Raw genomic sequence first — 19917 nt, forward strand, 5'->3', positions numbered from 1 at the left:
CAATGGATTGAATCAGGGCATGTGAAGCATCTGTGGTAAATCATGGAAAGGTCTGTAGGTCCTGGATGTGGAAAGGGAGCTGTGGTTTTGGTGCATTACGCATGACAGCTAGAGACTGAGTGTGAACGAATGTGGCCTTTTTGTCTTTCCCTGGCACCATCTCGCTGGGGATAGTGGGGGGTTTCCTATGTGGCGGGGTGGCGACAGGAATGGATGAAGGCTGCAAGTAAGAATATGTACATGTATGTTTTTTTTTTATTTTTTGCTTTGTCGCTGTCTCCCGCGTTTGCGAGGTAGCGCAAGGAAACAGACGAAAGAAATGGCCCAACCCACCCCCATACACATGTATATACATACGTCCACACACGCAAATATACATACCTACACAGCTTTCCATGGTTTACCCCAGACGCTTCACATGCCCTGATTCAATCCACTGACAGCACGTCAACCCCAGTATACCACATCGATCCAATTCACTCTATTCCTTGCCCTCCTTTCACCTTCCTGAATGTTCAGGCCCCGATCACACAAAATCTTTTTCACTCCATCTTTCCATCTCCAATTTGGTCTCCCACTTCTCCTCATTCCCTCCACCTCCGACACATATATCCTCTTGGTCAATCTTTCCTCACTCATTCTCTCCATGTGCCCAAACCATTTCAAAACACCCTCTTCTGCTCTCTCAACCACGCTCTTTTTATTTCCACACATCTCTCTTACCCTTACTTCCGCTTCCATGGTTCCATCCGCTGCCAGATCCACTCCCAGATATCTAAAACACTTTACTTCCTCCAGTTTTTCTCCATTCAAACTTACCTCCCAATTGACTTGACCCTCAACCCTACTGTACCTAATAACCTTGCTCTTATTCACATTTACTCTTAACTTTCTTCTTTCACACACTTTACCAAACTCAGTCACCAGCTTCTGCAGTTTCTCACATGAATCAGCCACCAGCGCTGTATCATCAGCGAACAACAACTGACTCACTTCCCAAGCTCTCTCATCCCCAACAGACTTCATACTTGCCCCTCTTTCCAAAACTCTTGCATTCACCTCCCTAACAACCCCATCCATAAACAAATTACACAACCATGGAGACATCACACACCCCTGCCGCAAACCTACATTCACTGAGAACCAATCACTTTCCTCTCTTCCTACACGTACACATGCCTTACATCCTCGATAAAAACTTTTCACTGCTTCTAACAACTTGCCTCCCACACCATATATTCTTAATACCTTCCACAGAGCATCTCTATCAACTCTATCATATGCCTTCTCCAGATCCATAAATATATATTTTATTTTTTTTTATTATACTTTGTCGCTGTCTCCCGCGTTTGCGAGGTAGCGCAAGGAAACAGACGAAAGAAATGGCCCAACCCCCCTCATACACATGTATATACATACGTCCACACACGCAAATATACATACCTACACAGCTTTCCATGGTTTACCCCAGATGCTTCACATGCCTTGATTCAATCCACTGACAGCACGTCAACCCCGGTATACCACATCGCTCCAATTCACTCTATTCCTTGCCCTCCTTTCACCCTCCTGCATGTTCAGGCCCCGATCACACAAAATCTTTTTCACTCCATCTTTCCACCTCCAATTTGGTCTCCCTCTTCTCCTCGTTCCCTCCACCTCCGACACATATATCCTCTTGGTCAATCTTTCCTCACTCATTCTCTCCATGTGCCCAAACCACTTCAAAACACCCTCTTCTGCTCTCTCAACCACGCTCTTTTTATTTCCACACATCTCTCTTACCCTTACGTTACTCACTCGATCAAACCACCTCACACCACACATTGTCCTCAAACATCTCATTTCCAGCACATCCATCCTCCTGCGCACAACTCTATCCACAGCCCACGACTCGCAACCATACAACATTGTTGGAACCACTATTCCTTCAAACATACCCATTTTTGCTTTCCGAGATAATGTTCTCGACTTCCACACATTCTTCAAGGCCCCCAGAATTTTCGCCCCCTCCCCCACCCTATGATCCACTTCCGCTTCCATGGTTCCATCCGCTGCCAGATCCACTCCCAGATATCTAAAACACTTCACTTCCTCCAGTTTTTCTCCATTCAAACTCACCTCCCAATTGACTTGACCCTCAACCCTACTGTACCTAATAACCTTGCTCTTATTCTACATACAAATCCATTTGCTTCTCTAAGTATTTCTCACATACATTCTTCAAAGCAAACACCTGATCCACACATCCTCTACCACTTCTGAAACCACACTGCTCTTCCCCAATCTGATGCTCTGTACATGCCTTCACCCTCTCAATCAATACCCTCCCATATAATTTACCAGGAATACTCAACAAACTTATACCTCTGTAATTTGAGCACTCACTCTTATCCCCTTTGCCTTTGTACAATGGCACTATGCACGCATTCCGCCAATCCTCAGGCACCTCACCATGAGTCATACATACATTAAATAACCTTACCAACCAGTCAATAATACAGTCACCCCTTTTTTAATAAATTCCACTGCAATACCATCCAAACCTGCTGCCTTGCCGGCTTTCATCTTCCGCAAAGCTTTTACTACCTCTTCTCTGTTTAACCAAATCATTTTCCCTAACCCTCTCACTTTGCACACCACCTCGACCAAAACACCCTATATCTGCCACACTATCATCAAACACATTCAACAAACCTTCAAAATACTCACTCATTTCTCCTTCTCACATCACCACTACTTGTTATCACCTCCCATTTGCGCCCTTCACTGAAGTTCCCATTTGCTCCCTTGTCTTACGCACTTTATTTACCTCCTTCCAGAACATCTTTTTATTCTCCCTAAAATTTAATGATACTCTCTCACCCCAACTCTCATTTGCCCTCTTTTTCACCTCTTGCACTTTTCTCTTGACCTCCTGTCTCTTTCTTTTATACATCTCCCACTCAATTGCATTTTTTCCCTGCAAAAATCGTCCAAATGCCTCTCTCTTCTCTTTCACTAATACTCTTACTTCTTCATCCCACCACTCACTACCCTTTCTAATCAACCCACCTCCCACTCTTCTCATGCCACAAGCATCTTTTGCGCAATCCATCACTTATTCCCTAAATACATCCCATTCCTCCCCCACTCCCCTTACTTCCATTGTTCTCACCTTTTTTCATTCTGTACTCAGTCTCTCCTGGTACTTCCTCACACAAGTCTCCTTCCCAAGCTCACTTACTCTCACCACCCTCTTCACCCCAACATTCACTCTTCTTTTCTGAAAACCCATACAAATCTTCACCTTAGCCTCCACAAGATAATGATCAGACATCCCTCCAGTTGCACCTCTCAGCACATTAATCTCCAAAAGTCTCTCTTTCGCACGCCTGTCAATTAACACGTAATCCAATAACGCTCTCTGGCCATTTCTCCTACTTACATACGTATACTTATGTATATCTTGCTTTTTAAACCAGGTATTCCCAATCACCATTCCTTTTTCAGCACATAAATCTACAAGCTCTTCACCATTTCCATTTACAACACTAAACACCCCATGTATACCAATTATTCCCTCAACTGCCACATTACTCACCTTTGCATTCAAATCACCCATCACTATAACCCGGTCTCGTGCATCAAAACCACTAACACACTCATTCAGCTGCTCCCAAAACACTTGCCTCTCATGATCTTTCTTCTCATGCCCAGGTGCATATGCACCAATAATCACCCATCTCTCTCCATCAACTTTCAGTTTTACCCATATTAATCGAGAATTTACTTTCTTACATTCTATCACATACTCCCACAACTCCTGTTTCAGGAGTACTGGTACTCCTTCCCTTGCTCTTGTCCTCATAGACATACATACATAGACATGTATGTATGTCTATGTATGTATATGTATGTATACATTGAAATGTATATCTATGTATATGTGCGTGTATGGGCATTTATGTATATTTAAGAGTATATGAGTGGTTGGGCCATTCTTCATCTGTTTCCTTGCACTACCTGGCTGATGCGGGAAACAGCGATTAAGTATAATAAATAAAATAAATAGAGACATCTGCAATACACAAAAATGAAGGTTGGGTGGATTGTTTGTATCTAGGCATAAAACATGAGTCTTGGCTGTAGACAGCAGGTACATTATACAAGAAAGCTAGAGACTTGGTATGAGCAAATATACCTGCTGTTCATTTGCTCAATTTGTTAACTTGCTACAGTGGGAATACTGGAAAAAAAAATTATATATATATATATATATTTTTTTTTTTTTTTTTTTAACTATTCGCCATTTCCCGCGTTAGCGAGGTAGCGTTAAGAACAGAGGACCGGGCCTTTTTTGGAATATCCTCACCTGGCCCCCTCTGTTCCTTCTTTTGGAAAATAATAAAAAAAAAAAAACGAGAGGGGAGGATTTCCAGCCCCCCGCTCCCTCCCCTTTTAGTCGCCTTCTACAACACGCAGGGAATACGTGGGAAGTATTCTTAATCCCCTATCCCCAGGGAATAGGGGATAGGGGATTATATATATATATATATATATATATATATATATATATATATATTATCCCTGGGGATGGGGGAGAAAGAATACTACCCACGTATTCCCTGCGTGTCGTAGAAGGCGACTAAAAGGGGAGGGAGCGGGGGGCTGGAAATCCTCCTCTCTCGTTTTTTTTTTTTTTTTTTTTTTTTTTTTTTTTTTTAATTTTCCAAAATAAGGAACAGAGAAGGGGGCCAGATGAGGATATTCCCTCAAAGGCCAAGTCCTCTGTTCTTAACGCTACCTCGCTAACTCGGGAAATGGCGAATAGTATGAAAGGAAAGATATATATATATATATATATATATATATATATATATGTAGATTTGTAGATTTGTATGTAGCATTTATGGATCTGGAGAAGGCATATGATAGAGTTGATAGAGATGCTCTGTGGAAGGTATTAAGAATATATGGTGTGGGAGGCAAGTTGTTAGAAGCAGTGAAAAGTTTTTATCGAGGATGTAAGGCATGTGTACGTGTAGGAAGAGAGGAAAGTGATTGGTTCTCAGTGAATGTAGGTTTGCGGCAGGGGTGTGTGATGTCTCCATGGTTGTTTAATTTGTTTATGGATGGGGTTGTTAGGGAGGTAAATGCAAGAGTCTTGGAAAGAGGGGCAAGTATGAAGTCTGTTGGGGATGAGAGAGCTTGGGAAGTGAGTCAGTTGTTGTTCGCTGATGATACAGCGCTGGTGGCGGATTCATGTGCGAAACTGCAGAAGCTGGTGATGGAGTTTGGTAAAGTGTGTGGAAGAAGAAAGTTAAGAGTAAATGTGAATAAGAGCAAGGTTATTAGGTAAAGTAGGGTTGAGGGTCAAGTCAATTGGGAGGTGAGTTTGAATGGAGAAAAACTGGAGGAAGTGAAGTGTTTTAGATATCTGGGAGTGGATCTGTCAGCGGATGGAACCATGGAAGCGGAAGTGGATCATAGGGTGGGGGAGGGGGTGAAAATTTTGGGAGCCTTGAAAAATGTGTGGAAGTCGAGAACATTATCTCGGAAAGCAAAAATGGGTATGTTTGAAGGAATAGTGGTTCCAACAATGTTGTATGGTTGCGAGGCGTGGGCTATGGATAGAGTTGTGCGCAGGAGGATGGATGTGCTGGAAATGAGATGTTTGAGGACAATGTGTGGTGTGAGGTGGTTTGATCGAGTAAGTAACGTAAGGGTAAGAGAGATGTGTGGAAATAAAAAGAGCGTGGTTGAGAGAGCAGAAGAGGGTGTTTTGAAAAGGTTTGGGCACATGGAGAGAATGAGTGAGGAAAGATTGACCAAGAGGATATATGTGTCGGAGGTGGAGGGAACGAGGAGAAGAGGGAGACCAAATTGGAGGTGGAAAGATGGAGTGAAAAGGATTTTGTGTGATAGGGGCCTGAACATGCAGGAGGGTGAAAGGAGGGCAAAGAATAGAGTGAATTGGAGCGATGTGGTATACCGGGGTTGACGTGCTGTCAGTGGATTGAATCAAGGCATGTGTATGGGGGTGGGTTGGGCCATTTCTTTCGTCTGTTTCCTTGCGCTACCTCGCAAACGCGGGAGACAGCGGCAAAAAAAAAAAAAAAAAAAAAAAAAAAATATATATATATATATATATATATATATATAAATATATTTCTTTCTTTCATACTATTCGCCATTTCCCGCATTAGCAAGGTAGCATTAAGAATAAAGGACTGGGCCTTTGAGGGAATATCCTCACCTGGCCCTCTTCTCTGTTCCTTCTTTTGGAAAATATATATATATATATATATATATATATATATATATATATATATATATATATATATATATATATATATATTTTTTTTATACTATTCGCCATTTCCCGCGTAAGTGAGGTAGCGTTAAGAACAGAGGACTGAGCCTCTGTGGAAATATCCTCACCCGGCCCCCCTCTCCGCTCCCTCCCTTGGAAAACCAAAAACGAGAGGGGAGGACTTCCAGCCCCCCCGCTCCCTTCCCCCCCAGTCGCCTTCTACGATATATATATACATATATATATATATATATATATATATATATATATATATATATATATATATATTTTTATTTTATATATTTATTATACTTTGTCGCTGTCTCCCGCGTTTGCGAGGTAGTGCAAGGAAACAGACGAAAGAAATGGCCCAACCCCCCCCGCCCATACACATGTATATACATACGTCCACACACGCAAATATACATACCTACACAGCTTTCCATGGTTTACCCCAGACGCTTCACCTGCCTTGATTCAATCCACTGACAGCACGTCAACCCCGGTATACCACATCGCTCCAATTCACTCTATTCCTTGCCCTCCTTTCACCCTCCTGCATGTTCAGGCCCCGATCACACAAAATCTTTTTCACTCCATCTTTCCACCTCCAATTTGGTCTCCCTCTTCTCCTCGTTCCCTCCACCTCCGACACATATATCCTCTTGGTCAATCTTTCCTCACTCATCCTCTCCATGTGCCCAAACCACTTCAAAACACCCTCTTCTGCTCTCTCAACCACGCTCTTTTTATTTCCACACATCTCTCTTACCCTTACGTTACTCACTCGATCAAACCACCTCACACCACACATTGTCCTCAAACATCTCATTTCCAGCACATCCATCCTCCTGCGCACAACTCTATCCATAGCCCACGCCTCGCAACCATACAACATTGTTGGAACCACTATTCCTTCAAACATACCCATTTTTGCTTTCCGAGATAATGTTCTCGACTTCCACACATTCTTCAAGGCCCCCAGAATTTTCACCCCCTCCCCCACCCTATGATCCACTTCCGCTTCCATGGTTCCATCCGCTGCCAGATCCACTCCCAGATATCTAAAACACTTCACTTCCTCCAGTTTTTCTCCATTCAAACTCACCTCCCAATTGACTTGACCCTCAACCCTACTGTACCTAATAACCTTGCTCTTATTCACATTTACTCTTAACTTTCTTCTTCCACACACTTTACCAAACTCAGTCACTAGCTTCTGCAGTTTCTCACATGAATCAGCCACCAGCGCTGTATCATCAGCGAACAACAACTGACTCACTTCCCAAGCTCTCTCATCCCCAACAGACTTCATACTTGCCCCTCTTTCCAAAACTCTTGCATTTACCTCCCTAACAACCCCATCCATAAACAAATTAAACAACCATGGAGACATCACACACCCCTGCCGCAAACCTACATTCACTGAGAACCAATCACTTTCCTCTCTTCCTACACGTACACATGCCTTACACACACACATATATATATATATATATTTTATCCCTGGGGATGGGGAGAAAGAATACTTCCCACGTATTCCCTGTGTGTCGTGAAGGCGACTAAAAGGGGAGGGAGCGGGTGGCTGGAAATCCTCCCCTCTCGTTTTTTTCAATTTTCCAAAAGAAGGAACAGAGAAGGGGGCCAGGTGAGGATATTCCCTCGAAGGCCCTGTCCTCTGTTCTTAACGCTATCTCGCTATCGCGGGAAATGGCGAATAGTACGAAAGAAAGAAAAGAAAATATATATATTTATTTATTTTGCTTTGTTGCTGTCTCCCGCATTTGCGAGGTAGCGCAAGGAAACAGACGAAAGAAATGGCCCAACCCACCCCCATACACATGTATATACATACACGTCCACACACGCAAATATACATACCCATACATCCCAATGTACACATATATATACACACACAGACACATACATATATACACACGCACACAATTCACACTGCCTTTATTCATTCCCATCGCCACCTCGCCACACACGGAATAACATCCCCCTCCCCCCTCATGTGTGCGAGGTAGTGCTAGGAAAAGACAACAAAGACCCCATTCGTTCACACTCAGTCTCTAGCTGTCATGTAACAATGCCCAAAACCACAGCTCCCTTTTCACATCCAGGCCCCACAGAACTATCCATGGTTTACCCCAGACGCTTCACATATATATATAAAATACTGATTGAGAGGGTGAAGGCATGTACAGAGCATCAGACTGGGGAAGACTAGTGTGGTTTCAGAAGTGGTTGAGGATGTGAGGATCAGGAGTTTGCTTTGAAGAATGCGTGTGAGAAATACTTAGAAAAACAGATGGAACTGTATGTAGCATTTATGGATCTGGAGAAGGCATATGATAGGGTTGATAAAGATGCTTTGTGGAAGGTCTTAAGAGTATATGGTGTGGGAGCTAAGCTGCTAGAAGCAGTGAAAAGTTTTTACCAAGGATGTAAAGCATGTGTATGAGAAGGAAGAGAGGAGAGCTATTGGTTCCCAGTGAAGGTTAGTCTGTGGCAGGGGTGTGTGATGTCCCCATGGGTGTTTGATTATGGATGGGGTGGTTAGGGGGGTAAATGCAAGAGTTTTAGAGAGACGGGTGAGTATGCAGTCTGTTGGGATAAGGCCTGGGAAGTGAGTCACTTGTTGTTCACCGATGATACAGCACTGGTGGCTGATTCGAGTGAGAAACTGCAGTAGTTGGTGACTGACTTTGGAAAAGTGTGTGACAGGAGAAAGTTGAGAATAAATGTGAATATGAGCAAGGTTATTAGGTTCAATAGGTTTGACAGACATGTCAATTGTGACGTAAGTTTGAATGGAGAAAAATTGGAGGAAGTGAAGTGTTGAAGATATCTGGGGGTGGACTTAGCAGCAAATGGAACCATGGAAGTGGAGGTGAGTCACAGGGTGGGGGAGGGGGCAAAGGCTTTGGGAGCGATGAAGAATGAATGGAAGGAGAGAACTTTATCTCAGAGAGCAAAAATGGGTATGTTTGAAGGAATAGTAGTTCCAACGATATTATATGGTTGTGAGGCGGAGAACAGTGGATGTGTTGGAAATAAAATGTTTGAGAACAATATGTGGTGTGAGGTGGTTTGGTCGAGTAAGTCATGAAAGGGTAAGAGAGATGTGTGGAAATAAAAAGAGTGTGGTTGAGATAGCAGAAGAGGGTGTGTTGAAATGGTTTGGACATACGGAGAGAATAAGTGAGGAAAGATTGACAAAGAGGATATATGTGTCAGAGGTGGAGGGAACAAGAAGAAGCAGGAGACCAAACTGGAGGTGGAAGGATGGAGTGAGAAAGATTTTGAGCAATTGGGGCCTGAACATACAAGAGGGTGGGAGCCATGTAAGGAATAGAGTGAGTTGGAAAGATGTGGTATACTGAGGTCGACATGCTGTCAATGGACTGATCCAGGGCATGTGAAAAGTCATGGGTAAACCATGGAAAGGTCTATGGGGCTTGTATGTGGATAGGGAGCTGTGGTTTTGGTGCATTACATGTGACAGATAGAGACTGAGTGCAAACAAATGTGGCCTTTTTTGTCTGTTTTCCTGGTGCTACCTCACTAAAGCAGGGGCTAACGATGCTGTTTCCTGTGGGACGGGGTAGTGCCAGGAAGTATGAATATACATATATATGTCTTTGTGTATGTCTGTATGGGTTTTCAGAAAAGAAGAGTGAATGTTGGGGTGAAGAGGGTGGTGAGAGTAAGTGAGCTTGAGAAGGAGACCTGTGTGAGGAAGTACCAGGAGAGACTGAGTACAGAATGGAAAAAGGTGAGAACAATGGAAGTAAGGGGAGTGGGGGAGGAATGGGATGTATTTAGGGAATCAGTGATGGATTGCGCAAAAGATGCTTGTGGCATGAGAAGAGTGGGAGGTGGGTTGATTAGAAAGGGTTGTGAGTGGTGGGATGAAGAAGTAAGAGTATTAGTGAAAGAGAAGAGAGAGGCATTTGGACGATTTTTGCAGGGAAAAAATGCAATTGAGTGGGAGATGTATAAAAGAAAGAGACAGGAGGTCAAGAGAAAGGTGCAAGAGGTGAAAAAAAGGGCAAATGAGAGTTGGGGTGAGAGAGTATCATTAAATTTTAGGGAGAATAAAAAGATGTTCTGGAAGGAGGTAAATAAAGTGCGTAAGACAAGGGAGCAAATGGGAACTTCGGTGAAGGGCGCAAGTGGGGAGGTGATAACAAGTAGTGGTGATGTGAGAAGGAGATGGAGTGAGTATTTTGAAGGTTTGTTGAATGTGTTTGATGATAGAGTGGCAGATATAGGGTGTTTTGGTCGAGGTGGTGTGCAAAGTGAGAGGGTTAGGGAAAATGATTTGGTAAACAGAGAAGAGGTAGTGAAAGCTTTGCGGAAGATGAAGGCCGGCAAGGCAGCAGGTTTGGATGGTATTGCAGTGGAATTTATTAAAAAAGGGGGTGACTGTATTGTTGACTGGTTGGTAAGGTTATTTAATGTATGTATGACTCATGGTGAGGTGCCTGAGGATTGGCGGAATGCGTGCATAGTGCCATTGTACAAAGGCAAAGGGGATAAGAGTGAGTGCTCAAATTACAGAGGTATAAGTTTGTTGAGTATTCCTGGTAAATTATATGGGAGGGTATTGATTGAGAGGGTGAAGGCATGTACAGAGCATCAGATTGGGGAAGAGCAGTGTGGTTTCAGAAGTGGTAGAGGATGTGTGGATCAGGTGTTTGCTTTGAAGAATGTATGTGAGAAATACTTAGAAAAGCAAATGGATTTGTATGTAGCATTTATGGATCTGGAGAAGGCATATGGTAGAGTTGATAGAGATGCTCTGTGGAAGGTATTAAGAATATATGGTGTGGGAGGCAAGTTGTTAGAAGCAGTGAAAAGTTTTTATCGAGGATGTAAGGCATGTGTACGTGTAGGAAGAGAGGAAAGTGATTGGTTCTCAGTGAATGTAGGTTTGCGGCAGGGGTGTGTGATGTCTCCATGGTTGTTTAATTTGTTTATGGATGGGGTTGTTAGGGAGGTAAATGCAAGAGTTTTGGAAAGAGGGGCAAGTATGAAGTCTGTTGGGGATGAGAGAGCTTGGGAAGTGAGTCAGTTGTTGTTCGCTGATGATACAGCGCTGGTGGCTGATTCATGTGAGAAACTGCAGAAGCTGGTGACTGAGTTTGGAAAAGTGTGTGGAAGAAGAAAGTTAAGAGTAAATGTGAATAAGAGCAAGGTTATTAGGTACAGTAGGGTTGAGGGTCAAGTCAATTGGGAGGTGAGTTTGAATGGAGAAAAACTGGAGGAAGTGAAGTGTTTTAGATATCTGGGAGTGGATCTGGCAGCGGATGGAACCATGGAAGCGGAAGTGGATCATAGGGTGGGGGAGGGGGCGAAAATCCTGGGGGCCTTGAAGAATGTGTGGAAGTCGAGAACATTATCTCGGAAAGCAAAAATGGGTATGTTTGAAGGAATAGTGGTTCCAACAATGTTGTATGGTTGCGAGGCGTGGGCTATGGATAGAGTTGTGCGCAGGAGGATGGATGTGCTGGAAATGAGATGTTTGAGGACAATGTGTGGTGTGAGGTGGTTTGATCGAGTGAGTAACGTAAGGGTAAGAGAGATGTGTGGAAATAAAAAGAGCGTGGTTGAGAGAGCAGAAGAGGGTGTTTTGAAGTGGTTTGGGCACATGGAGAGGATGAGTGAGGAAAGATTGACCAAGAGGATATATGTGTCGGAGGTGGAGGGAACAAGGAGAAGAGGGAGACCAAATTGGAAGTGGAAAGATGGAGTGAAAAAGATTTTGTGTGATCGGGGCCTGAACATGCAGGAGGGTGAAAGGAGGGCAAGGAATAGAGTGAATTGGAGCGATGTGGTATACCGGGGTTGACGTGCTGTCAGTGGATTGAAGCAGGGCATGTGAAGCGTCTGGGGTAAACCATGGAAAGCTGTGTAGGTATGTATATTTGCGTGTGTGGACGTATGTATATACATGTGTATGGGGGGGGTTGGGCCATTTCTTTCGTCTGTTTCCTTGCGCTACCTCGCAAACGCGGGAGACAGCGACAAAGTATAATAGTAATAGTAAAAGTGTGTATGGGCATTCATGTACATATATGTGTATATGAGTGGATGGGCCACTCTTCACCTGTTTCTTGTCACCATCTCGCTGACAGGGAAATGGTGATCAAGTATAATAGACAAAAATGAATGTTTAGACAGCATGAACATTGGGTATGCTTCTACAACACATGGTAAACAAATCAGTGGACTTTAGAAACACACGATCCAAGTTGGCAATAATCTTAACTGAGCTGTCCTAAGGATTCTGAGACATTTTGCCTTTTATATGTCCAGATTTCTGAAACCTGGCCACTATACAGAATATCTATATTGACTAAAACATTTTCTGATATCATTCATTATTAAACTTGATCACTGTTTCCTGCGACAGCAAGGTAGCACCAGGAAACAGCCAGTGAAAGACCTATCCACTCATATACACACACGCACATTCACATAAACATTCATACATATACATAACATGTACACAAACACTGACATATACATATAAACACATGCACAAATTCATACTTGCTTGCCTTCATCCATTTCTGGCACCATCCCACCCCACAGAAAATAACATTGCCACCACCTGCATCAGTAAGGTAGCACCAGGAAAAATAGACTGAAAAAGGCCACATTCTCTCACAAACTAATTAGTCTTTAGCTGTCATGTGTAATGCACCAAAACCACAGCTTCCTTCCATGTCCAGGCCCCACAGACCTTTCCATGGTTTACCCAAGATGTTTCACATGCCCTAGTTCAGTCCATTGACAGCATATTGACCCCATAAACTTATATCTACATGTAATAACATGTATCAAGAAAGTCTGTTTGCATACTGAATTGATATGTCCAATGAATTTGGGGAAAAAAACAGGAAAGATGGACACTGTAACAAATGAAGGATTTAGGTATATATTTAATCATCTACTGACACAATTAACTATATACTGGGAGAGCATATATAAAATGTCATCTTGCATAATTCTTATGTATTGGGAATTTTGAGAAATAAGATTCTACTGTATTATCTATAGAACCTAATTATAATATCTTTGCTCACATATAACTTCTTTTGAAATATATTTTTTTCATACATATTCTCCATTTCTCATGTTAGTGAGGTAGCGTTAAGAACAAATAACTGAGCCTCAAAGGGAAAAATCCTCACTTGGCCCATTTCTGTTCCCTCTTTTGGAAAAGTAAAACAGAAGGGGAGGATTTCCTGCCCACCAACCCCACTCCTTTTAGTCACCTTCTACAACATGCAGGGAGTACATGGGCTAATTATATATGCTGTTACTGTACCTTTCTGCACATGTTATATCATAACAAATGATTGCAGCCTTAGAGTCTCTATAATATATTCGACTCATTGCTTCATATCGTTCACTACCAGCTGTGTCCCACAGGCCAACACAGATTTTCTTTCCTTGGACATCCATCGAACGAGCTCCGAATGCTGCTCCTGTATCAGATGAAGTTAGAAAATAATTAATTAACATGTACATGAAACCCCAATGTACAAAAACAAATATAGTATAATGAAGCATGATGACTCTATATGCAAGTAAAGCATCATATCAAGAAAAAATACAGTATTTTCAAAACATGAGCAGCTGAAACAAACTATGTCAATTTTTAAAGTAATATGATATACCAAGATTTGTTATAAGAAAAGAGCATCGGGTTTATAATGAATATTCAGCTTCACTCTTTAGCCAAAACTAAGGAAGTTGATAAAAGTTCTGCTAATACAGAAGAAAATTAAAGACGGAGCAGAACTAATGACTGGAAACTAAATATATAAGCTTTTATGAATGTAAATTTTTCTTGATCTTCAAACCTAAGCTGAGCATATTCTTTATAAAGAGACATCTATGAATGTGCATTTTAACCTAATCTTTACAAATGAGCTAAAGATTTCTTATAGCAGGAAACTTGTAAAATTCAACCATGATTTGGTGAACTTAATGATTAGGAGCAAATGTTTGTTTTGCACATGGAGATACATATCCAAAACTTGGATTCATTTTTAACTATTAGTAAATCTTATCTGCCTTATTTTGCCCTAAATTTTAATGAAAACAATGATTAGTTAATTATCAATTTAAAATTAGACACACCCTAAAAATGAAAATATGTTCAAAGCAGAATTTCATGACAGACTTATACAGCAAAATGAATCTAACTCGGACAATGATATGCCCAATCTAATAACTAAAAGGCAAAGTACAGGATGCATCATATCCAAACTTCAACAGATGATTAGTATGCTGTTTTTATTTTTCATTTTATATCATCATACTTATTTCCTGTATCCCACATTTGCGAGGCAGTGCAAGGAAACAGACAAATGAATGGCCTAACCCACCCACATACACATGTATATACATAAATGCCCACACATGCACATATACATACCTATACATTTCAATGAATTCATACATATACATTTTTTTTTTTTTTTTATACTTTGTCGCTGTCTCCCGCGTTTGCGAGGTAGCGCAAGGAAACAGACGAAAGAAATGGCCCAACCCCCCCCCCCCATACACATGTATATACATACGTCCACACACGCAAATATACATACCTACACAGCTTTCCATGGTTTACCCCAGACGCTTCACATGCCTTGATTCAATCCACTGACAGCACGTCAACCCCAGGTATACCACATCGCTCCAATTCACTCTATTCCTTGCCCTCCTTTCACCCTCCTGCATGTTCAGGCCCCGATCACACAAAATCTTTTTCACTCCATCTTTCCACCTCCAATTTGGTCTCCCTCTTCTCCTCGTTCCCTCCACCTCCGACACATATATCCTCTTGGTCAATCTTTCCTCACTCATTCTCTCCATGTGCCCAAACCACTTCAAAACACCCTCTTCTGCTCTCTCAACCACGCTCTTTTTATTTCCACACATCTCTCTTACCCTTAGGTTACTCACTCGATCAAACCACCTCACACCACACATTGTCCTCAAACATCTCATTTCCAGCACATCCATCCTCCTGCGCACAACTCTATCCATAGCCCAAGCCTCGCAACCATACAACATTGTTGGAACCACTATTCCTTCAAACATACCCATTTTTGCTTTCCGAGATAATGTTCTCGACTTCCACACATTTTTCAAGGCCCCCAAAATTTTCGCCCCCTCCCCCACCCTATGATCCACTTCCGCTTCCATGGTTCCATCCGCTGCCAGATCCACTCCCAGATATCTAAAACACTTCACTTCCTCCATTTTTTCTCCATTCAAACTCACCTCCCGATTGACTTGACCCTCAACCCTACTGTACCTAATAACCTTGCTCTTATTCACATTTACTCTTAACTTTCTTCTTCCACACACTTTACCAAACTCAGTCACCAGCTTCTGCAGTTTCTCACATGAATCAGCCACCAGCGCTGTATCATCAGCGAACAACAACTGACTCACTTCCCAAGCTCTCTCATCCCCAACAGACTTCATACTTGCCCCTCTTTCCAAAACTCTTGCATTTACCTCCCTAACAACCCCATCCATAAACAAATTAAACAACCATGGAGACATCACACACCCCTGCCGCACACCTACATTCACTGAGAACCAATCACTTTCCTCTCTTCCTACACGTACACATGCCTTACATCCTCAATAAATCATTTTCCCTAACCAAATCATTTTCCCTAACCCTCTCACTTTGCACACCACCTCGACCAAAACACCCTATATCTGCCACTCTATCATCAAACACATTCAACAAACCTTCAAAATACTCACTCCATCTCCTTCTCACATCACCACTACTTGTTATCACCTCCCCATTTGCGCCCTTCACTGAAGTTCCCATTTGCTCCCTTGTCTTACGCACTTCATTCACCTCCTTCCAGAACATCTTTTTATTCTCCCTAAAATTTAATGATACTCTCTCACCCCAACTCTCATTTGCCCTTTTTTTCACCTCTTGCACCTTTCTCTTGACCTCCTGTCTCTTTCTTTTATACGTCTCCCACTCAATTTCATTTTTTCCCTGCAAAAATCGTCCAAATGCCTCTCTCTTCTCTTTCACTAATACTCTTACTTCTTCATCCCACCACTCACTACCCTTTCTAATCAACCCACCTCCCACTCTTCTCATGCCACAAGCATCTTTTGCGCAATCCATCACTGATTCCCTAAATACATCCCATTCCTCCCCCACTCCCCTTGCTTCCATTGTTCTCACCTTTTTCCATTCTGTACTCAGTCTCTCCTGGTACTTCCTCACACAGGTCTCTTTCTCAAGCTCGCTTACTCTCGCCACCCTCTTCACCCCAACATTCACTCTTCTTTTCTGAAAACCCATACAAATCTTCACCTTAGCCTCCACAAGATAATGATCAGACATCCCTCCAGTTGCACCTCTCAGCACATTAACATCCAAAAGTCTCTCTTTCGCACGCCTGTCAATTAACACGTAATCCAATAACGCTCTCTGGCCATCTAATAACGCTCTCTGGCCATACATATACATACAAAGACATATACATATAAACACATGAACACACTCGTACTTGCTGCCCCCAGCCATTCCCGTCACTACCCCGCCACACATGAAACAGCACCCCACCCCCGCGTGCGTACAAGAGGTAGCGCCAGGAAAAGACAACAAAGGCCACATTCATTCACACTCAGTCTCTAGCTGTCATGTGTAATGCACTGAAACCACAGCTCCCTTTCCACATCCAGGCCCCACAAAACTCCATGGTTTATCCCAGATGCTTCACACTCCCAGGTTCAATCCATTGACAGCACGTTGACCCTGGTATACCACATCGTTCCAATTCACTCTATTCCTTGCAAGCCTTTCACCCTCCTGTTTTTATTATGAATACTATTCTGTTCACATTTCTACATTTTTCATGTTTTATGAGAATGTATGTGTGTACCACCACATGCCTTACAACCTTGGTAAAAACTTCTCACTGCTTTTAGAAACTCTCCTCCCATACCATATATTCTTGTAACCCTGTCATATGCTGTCTCCTGATCCATAAATGCCACACACAAATACATCTGTTTCTCCAAGTATTTTCAAACACACTCTTTAAAGCAAACATCTGATCTACACATTCTCTACCACAACTGAAACTATACTGCTCCTCCCAAGTCTGATGCCCTACACATGCCTTCACCCTCTCAATCAATAACCTCCTGCCTTCAACCTCTTGATCAATACCCTCTCATATAACTTACCAGGTAAACTCAACAAACTTATATCTCTGCAGTTTGAATATTCACCTTTATCCCCCTTGCCATTTTACAATGGCACAATACATGCATTCGGCCAATCCTCAACCATCTCACCATGATCCATAGACACAATGAAAATCCTTTCCAAACAATAATGACAACAATCCCCTTTTCTTAATAAATGCAGCTACAATACCATCCATTCCAACCACCTTGCCACATTTCATCTTACTGAAAGCTTTCACCTACTTTTGTCTCTTCACCAAACCACTCTCCATGACTTTCTCACTTCACATACTACCTTGGCGCAAACTCTATACATCTGCCACCCTATTATCAAATATATTCAACATTCTATCAAAATTTTCACTTATCTCAATCTTACTTTATCACTACCTATTACCATTTCCCCTTTTGCCCCCTTAAATGATGTTTCTATTTGTTCTCTCTCTCTCTCTCTCTCTCTCTCTCTCTCTCTCTCTCTCTCTCTCTCTCTCTCTCTCTCTCTCTCTCTCATTATTAATGTACTCCAAAATATCTTCTAGTTCTCCCTAAAGTTTACTGATACTTGCTCACCTCAACTATCATTTGTTCTGCACCTTTCTCTTGACCTCCAGCCACTTTCTCTTACACATCCCAAATCATTTGCACTCCTTCCCTGTGAGTACTACCCAAATGCCTTCCTTTCCTCTTTCAAAGGCAACTTTACTTCTTCATCCCACCACTCACTGCCCTTTCTAATCTGCCCACATCCCACCTTTTACATGCCACATGCATCTCTTGCACATGCCAGCATTACTTCCTCAAATACCTTCCATTCCTTAACCACTCCCCTTGCTTCATATATTCTCCTTTTGCCATTCTACACTTAATATCACTTGATATTTCTTCACACAACTCTCTTTTCCTGGGTCACTTACTTTCACCATTTTCTTCTCAATGATGCTGTTTCCTCTTTTCCTAAAACCTCTAAAAATCTTCAACCTCACCTCGACAAGACAGTGATCTGACATACCACCAGATGACCCTCTCAGCACATTTACATCCAAAATGCTCTCTTTTACATACTTATCAATGAGTATGTAATCCAGTAATACCTGTTGACCATCTTTCCAACTCATATACACTTGGCATATCCCTCTTTTCAAGCCAGGTACTCCTAATCACCAGTCATTCTTCAGCAGAAAACTCCACAAGTTGTTCAACATTTCCATTCATAATAATGAATACCCCATGCCCCCTAATTACACCATCAACTACCACATTACTTACCTTCTTATTCAAATCACCTATAACTAACACCTGTTCTCTTGCATCAAAACTGCTGACACATTCACTCAGCTGCTTCTAAAGCACTTCCCTTAAACGATCTTTTTTCTCATAGCACAAATATTCACCCATTTCTTGACATCCACTTTCCTATATACTCACATCAGTCTACAATTCACTTCTTCACAGTCTTTCACATACTCCCACAAGACCTGCTTCAGTAGTGCTACTCCTTCCTTAACTCTTTGTTCTTTCACCAACTCATAACTTCCCAAGACATTTCCAAACCATTCTTCCCTTTTAACCTTCAGCTTTGTTTCACTTGGAGCCAGAACATCTAGGTTTCTTTCCCCTTCCTTGGTTATTTCCACACACATTTAGAAACCCCAGCCTGACCCTTCAAGGAGGATGAGCTCTCTGTGAAAGGCCCTTTCTTTTGTTCTATCTTTTGGAAATTCAAATACAGGAAGGGGAGGGTTTTCATTTCCCTGCTCGCACCCCTTTTAGTTGCCTTCTATGACATACAGGGAATATGGAGGTAAAATTCTTTCTTCCCTACTCCAAAGGATATGTATACCATATATATCCCTGTGGTAGGGAAGAATTTTACCTCTATATTCCCCATGTGTTGTAGAAGGTGACTAAAGGGGGTGGGAGTGGGGGTAGAAACCCATCCCTTCTTGTATTTCAATTTCTACAAGGGGAACATAAGAAGGAGTCAATAGGTAGTATGTTTGAAGAAAGAAACCTGAATGAAACGAAGCTCAAGGAGAAAGGGGAAGAATGGTTTAGAAACGTCTAGGGAATAAAGTCAGAGGTTGGTGAGGGGACAAAAGCTACTCCTGAAGCAGGAGCTGTGGCAGCTTAGGGTATAATTTGTAAGCATGGGGTATTCAGTGTTGTGAATGAAAATTGTGTAGAGCTTGTGGATTTGTGTTATGAAAAAAGACTGGTGATTTGGAATATCTAGTTTAAAAAGAAAGATATACACTAGTATACATTAATATATTACATATTAATTGATAGGTATGTAAAAGAAAGACTTTCTGATGTAAATGTGCAGAGAGGGGTAACTGGTGGGATGTGCTTGTGAA

The 19917-nt window shown here is 42.1% G+C and overlaps 1 protein-coding gene across 4 annotated transcripts in view; it reads right to left on the reverse strand.

Annotated features, from left to right (window-relative positions):
* LOC139756545 (ras-related protein Rab-24-like) overlaps window positions 1-19917 on the reverse strand; it is a 369051-nt gene that overhangs the window by 13348 nt on the left and 335786 nt on the right. For all 4 annotated transcript variants that reach the window (XM_071676111.1, XM_071676109.1, XM_071676110.1 and 1 more), the window contains one exon: window positions 13641-13800. In XM_071676111.1, the coding sequence (XP_071532212.1) occupies window positions 13641-13800 (160 nt within the window). The remainder of the gene's footprint in view (window positions 1-13640; window positions 13801-19917) is intronic.

This window comes from Panulirus ornatus, chromosome 22 (assembly GCF_036320965.1).
Source record: "Panulirus ornatus isolate Po-2019 chromosome 22, ASM3632096v1, whole genome shotgun sequence".
Taxonomy (NCBI): Eukaryota; Metazoa; Arthropoda; class Malacostraca; order Decapoda; family Palinuridae; genus Panulirus; species Panulirus ornatus.